The 6,061-nt window shown below is 36.5% G+C and overlaps 1 protein-coding gene across 1 annotated transcript; it reads right to left on the bottom strand.

Moving 5' to 3' along the window:
* Positions 1-380: 380 nt before the first annotated feature.
* LOC111914698 (uncharacterized) lies at positions 381-5,383 on the bottom strand. Its single transcript, XM_023910405.3, has 13 exons — positions 4,989-5,383; positions 4,297-4,458; positions 3,957-4,166; positions 3,759-3,872; positions 3,567-3,668; positions 3,275-3,460; positions 3,116-3,205; positions 2,901-3,035; positions 2,676-2,798; positions 2,503-2,588; positions 1,818-2,430; positions 1,643-1,720; positions 381-1,565 (listed from the first exon to the last, which is right to left on the bottom strand). The coding sequence occupies exons 1-13, from the start codon at positions 5,250-5,252 to the stop codon at positions 540-542; spliced, it is 3,189 nt and encodes a 1,062-aa protein (XP_023766173.1). The 5' UTR covers positions 5,253-5,383; the 3' UTR covers positions 381-539.
* Positions 5,384-6,061: the final 678 nt, after the last annotated feature.

Raw genomic sequence — 6,061 nt, forward strand, 5'->3', positions numbered from 1 at the left:
ATCCACAATGTGAAGATTTTGGACACAAACGAGATATAGTACTAGTAAGTCCTAAACCCAAGCCGGACTTGAAAAGTGAAAACTAGCATTTCAACCTTCAGATAAAGTTGGGGTTGGAGAGTCTAACCTAATCCTAAAAAATTAAGGTAAACTCATTTTTTATCAATTTTAATTTTATTACATACCAATATATTCATCCAATGACACGTGAAGCAAATCATAGATATCATTATGAAGCAACAAGTATCAAATAACGAAAAGCAAAGGGAGAGAAAGAGAGCATCAAAGACTTTGTTAGTAATAATTAACATGCCGGTAACCAAAATATTTCACATATCCTACAATACAACCCAAACCAACACACAAACAAGCAAACAAACAAAAAAAAATCCAATTACAAAGCAAGTTTAGTGTCTACAAAATTATACCACACCAGTAAAATGACATGATAAAATCTATGTAGTAAAAGTGGCAAATCACACCCTATTTCCTCCTAACTTCTTCTCTACACTCGCTATACCTAAAAAAACCAACTTACCTTACCGATTCAGAATGCATTTTTCATAAAGAGACACCAGGTCTTTCTTATTAGGATTCTTCAACTGTAGCAGCTCAGCACCAAAGTTATGTTTGGTAAGCTCTTGTTTCAGTTTCGAAATCGTAAACTTTGTATGATCTTCATCGCCTTTAAAGACAGACCCACCATCTTCTGTAGAAGCAAATTTCAGTGGGCTAGTCGTACTCCTAGACCTCTTATTTACTCTTTTACCCCCAATCCCAACACCATCACCATTACCATCATCAACATCCATTTCTTGAACAGAATCCAATGTGTCTTCAACCCTCACACGTTTCCCATGTGAAGCGGTTTTTAACCTACCATCTAACGCAGATTCATTAAGGCGGACAGTAGTCATTTGTTGTTGGAGCAGATCGAGTTTCCCTTGAGTTGCTTGAAGCTGAACCGAAAGCGCTTCCGCCCGGTTATTCGCTTCTGCCCGAGCTGCCCGTTCTGTTTCCAGAAGCGCTTCCAGAACTTGTACGGTACTAGCTCGTTGTTCGTTGTTTGATTCCAGAAGCTTCTCGATCTCTTTCTCCCTTTCCCCGACTCTCGCTTCCAACATTGCCACTTTGGACACCGCGTCCAGCTCAGCAGACCGGAAGCTTTCCAGCTCATCCGCTAAATCTTTCGTTTGTCTCTCGAGATTTTCAATACGCCTTTCGGATCTTGCAATTTCGGTCAGTCGTTCGCCTGCTAGTTTTTGGATTTCATTTTTTTCTTTTTGGGCAGTTACGGCTTCTGCCCGGGCAGTGTCGGCTAGCTGAGTTGCCCGTTTTGTTTCCTTTTCAGCGTTTTTACATCTTTCTTGGACTTCTTCAAACCGCTCAAACTCTGACCGGTATTTTTGTTCTAGATGAATCTTTTCTTGCTCTAGAATCTGCGCTTCTCGTTCGTATGATTGAGCTCTTGCGTTTGCACCTTCCAACCTCTCTCCTAACTCCTTCATTTGGCTTTTGAACGAAGATATTTCCAAGTCATAATTCTTTATCTTCGACTCTGCCGTCTACAGAAACAGCAATATACTTTATAAAAAGCAAGCCAACACATTAAGTCAGAAAGTATATAAAATATTTATCTTACCTTCAGTTGCAAGCTTAAAGTAGTGACACACTGCTCAGCATGTTCAAGCTTTGATGCCCTATCTTTCAATTCAGCTTCCTATAGAAATAAATATTCAAAGCAAAGTTGATTGGTATTATTATAAGATAAAGAAAGGTATTATATTGAATAAAGAATTGTGAAGATGTTTTTTTACCTTATCGGCCATAGTACCGGAGAATTCTGCTCTGAGAACATCTTCGCGTTGTTGAGTTTGTTTGTTTGACCGGTCTTGAATAGCAGCAGCCTTTTCAAGAGCGGTTTTAGCTTCCCTGACAGCAATGTCATATTTACGTTTCCACTCCTCGGCCTCTTCTTGGGCAGACATGGTTTGTTCTCGGGCAGCAGCTAATCGTACTTCAGCTGCATTGCTTCTTGATTTCAGATTTGCAACTTCTGAGGCGGCTTGATTTTCTGTGGATTTTTGTTTTGATAATGAAGCTTCGTATTTTCGTTTCCATTCCATGGATTCGTGTTTTGTGGATTCGATTGTTTTTGTAAGAGTGGAACATCTTTCGTCTAATGAGCTTGAGTTTTTTTGGAGATTTGTTATTCGGCTCATGTAATCTTGTGTCAGTTTGTTTTTGTCGTTTATGGCGTCCTCATAGCGCTTTAAGTAATCGGATTTGTACTTTTCGCTTGCTTCTAATTGTTTGGTGAGGAGTTCCATTTTGTCTTCGATTGAGCGACATTTTAGATTGAGAGAGCTTTTTTCAGAGGTGATTTGATCGATTTGTTTCTTTACTAAATCAAGAATTGGGCCTTCCAAACTACAAAAATAAAATGTTACTACTTAGAATATACTATATATAAAAATAGATAACAAACTGGATTTGACAAACCTTTGGCGTAAGAATGAAGTTAGTTTCTGCCATTTTTCTGGACCATGACAGGTTGATTCATATTTTGATAAAAGCCGATCAAGAACCTATATGACAAACAACAGCCATTTCAATTTTCAACAACATTAATCACTATTTAGAAATTAATTGATATTATAATAACACTTCAATACCTTCAAAACATCGTCTAATTTTGTGGAAGGAGACTGACAGGTTTTTCTTAGTTCTTTTTCCATGTTCTGTATGGCAGTTGTGCATTGCAAGTAAGCCTCTCTAAAGGCATTCCTTTTATGATCCTGCAAGAGTTTAATATAACCAATAAAAACAAAAACAGGAGGGGTTAAACAAGAAACTTAACTGTTAAATCTTAAAAAGGAGGCAAAGCACAAGAAAATTACCTCAAAAGCCTTTTTCAAAAAAGTATGAAAACGTTTTTCGTATTTTTGTCTAGCAGAACCAGATCCCACTGCAATGGCATTAAAATTGGCCATTGCCTTTTGAACAGCCTCTTCATGTGCTTCTCTCATTGCAGCCTACAGTGATTTGAGGGAAGATTTTATAAACACTTGTCCAATGGTTTATATAAAAAATAAAAGAAAATAATAAATCATACTTCCTCAGGTGGCTTTGTACGATCAAAGATTGACACATAAAGATCAGTAGCTGACTCATATGCCCTTTCACACTCTGCTTCTTCAACACTCTGTAAATTGAAAATAGTTTAGGAAAACACAATAAAGAGTAAAAAAATTATTTTTTATAGAAAACTAACCTGCCATGAAGAGGTTATTGTAGGCACTGCACCATTATTAAGAGCATCTAGAAAAGACTGAGTGATACGTGCAAAAATAGGTCCAGTCATAACTGTGGACCCCATTTGCTTGGGCCTAGTCCTCTCAAAAACAAACCTTGTTAAAGCATCAAGTCCTGCTTTGAACTCTGGCCTCATGTCACCCAACTACACATCACAAAACAAAATAGAATTAACAGATAAAACAGATGACTAACTATTAACACATTTTATTGTATTAATAATATTTAAGTTCGTTAAAATAATCACTTACCGGAATCTGGTCAAGTCGTTGGAGCTCGTTCTCATTGTTCACAGGTCTAACAAGAGTGAAGCATTCTCTATCAGGGAAAAGAGCTCGAATGGATTCACGAATCTAGCAATTATGAATTGTTAATTAGTAAAATGTTATGCACAAAATGGGTTATAGTGAGTTTGAGTTTTAATGTGTAACTAAATAACTAACCTCATTCTTGGCAGCAATATCTCTAACAGCACCATTAACAGGCCTCAAAGCAAGCTCTAGGTAATCACGAGGAGTTATTTTCCTATTATCCTCAGCTAAGTCCAAATAAAAGTCCTGTAATTTGAAAACTTTGTAGTAAGAAAAAAGGATAACAAGACCATTTGATGTAATTGTAAACAAGCAAGAATATGTTGTTACCCTTAAAAGCCAGACAAAGATTGGGGAGAATTGTCCAAGCTCAGAAGCTGTAGTCTTTCCACCAGAGGCTCTTACACGAATATGTTTAGTCATTTCTGTTACAAGAGAGAGGCGATCAAGTGCAGCCTCATCAATACCTCCCATTTGGTTGTATATGAACATGCTTGATAAGAGGACAGCTAGAGAGAAGATCTGTGTGCTGTATGTCCCCTGTATAATGGACCATGAAGGAAAAGAAATTTACATAAGATTATGGGGAAATTAGTAAAAACAGAAGTGTGTTTGTTATACTTAAATGAATTTCAAAAGATGAACTGATTTTCAAAGAAGTAAAGCCAACCGTTTGATCGTAGGCATCAATTCCTTCGCTATCTAAGAGTAACAGGCTGTATTCAGTTCCATCAAGAGCAGTTCTCTTTATAGGAGTACTCCATAGCCAAAGGCCTTTTGTACATGGGCGATGAGTTGATGCCACTTGAAATCCACTACTCCTACCAAGAAGCTACAACAAAATATAAACAAACTGTTAGAACAAAGACAATCAATCATCGAGTCCACTCACCAACAAAAGATGAAATAGTCTCTTTCAAAAAAAAAAAACACAAGATTAAATAGTAAAAAACACCAAACTGCAGAAAAACTAGAAATCAAAGCAATTATACATCACTGATTTGCAACTAATTATAACTAAAAAATGTCATAAGATATTGCAGGTTTTTATCAGAATAGATATAATGAATTCTACAGCATGTGTGACATCCTAAACTGGGAGCAGTCCAGCCAATATATGTAACCGATAGTCATTCCACGATGTTGATTCTACCTAAAGGCTAAAACCCTAGAGATTCAGAATTACTAATTCAATTGTGCACAAAGCCGCAGGTAAATCATACTACATTTTAAGAACTTCCCCTAACATCCTAAATTTGAGCAATCTATAAGCATTGTACTTGAGTTAAACAATTTCTCCACCTAAAAATAGAAACAAATTTTACAAACCCTAAGTCTTTCCTGCCAAAACCCCAAAACTACCTGATTCAAGATAAAACTCTTTCCCTGTCGAGCACGACCGCAGACCGAAACAACGCCAACGGGTTCTTTGACGAGTTGAAGAACAGAGACAGCTTCCGGATCCATCTGGAACTTCCCTTTCTCGTCACAGTAGACAAGGCGGATAGCTCTCGCTTGGCCGGAGGGTACGGCGCTGGATGAAGGAAAATTAGGAGTTGAAGGAGATGCCGTCGCCGGCGATTTCGGCGACGAGTCATCGGAAGAGCCTCTGCCGAAAAATCTCATCGCCGGTGGGTAGATCGTAGGGTGTAAAGTAAGTCCTGTGAGTTGTGCTTACGAGATTGCTTTTTGGGAACGATAAGTGTGGGGGAATTTTGAAACGGATGGCGGTCGGAGGGAAAAGAAGGGTTTATGGGCCGCACGCTACCTTCGTCGTCTATATTTTTGGGTCAAATCTTACTTATCATTGGTCAAATATTCTATCATTTAGCTAACTCGTGTAATACAGCAGATAATATTGTATCCATCCTTGTTAAATAATAAAATATTATAAATTTGAGAAATTTAACTAAATTAAATTTTAGTTTATAGGTAATAAAAATAATCATTTTTTTAAAACTAACCACTATGTGGCCATTCCGGACCTCATGAAAACGGGTCAAACCCAATGTTATATATATGGACTCGACATATAAAAATCCAGAAATAAAGGTTCTTAATTATAAATTTTAAAATTTCAAAATTGTTCTACCCGTATTTCAAACAAAGTTTTGATCATAATTCATTAAACTAGACGAGTTCTACTCTTTAAAATTACTTTTATTTTTATAGTAATGTATTAAAATGTTGTTGAAATTTTGTGTTTGCAAATAAAAAACGAAGATGTTGAGTTAAAAAATAATAATAATAAATCATCAAAAACACCTATAAAATTAACAAAAAAATCAGAAAGGTTATTAAAACTTAAATTGAAAACAGATAGAACTCTGAAAGATGAAAGCGGAGCAAGTTTAGACAGACTTGTTATAATAGACTAGATGCAAATTAATAGTTTTTGTTACGGATACGTTTTAGCAAGTTGGTTTTAATTTTGG

The sequence above is a fragment of the Lactuca sativa genome, chromosome 4 (genome assembly GCF_002870075.4).
Source record: "Lactuca sativa cultivar Salinas chromosome 4, Lsat_Salinas_v11, whole genome shotgun sequence".
In the NCBI taxonomy this organism is placed as follows: domain Eukaryota; kingdom Viridiplantae; phylum Streptophyta; class Magnoliopsida; order Asterales; family Asteraceae; genus Lactuca; species Lactuca sativa.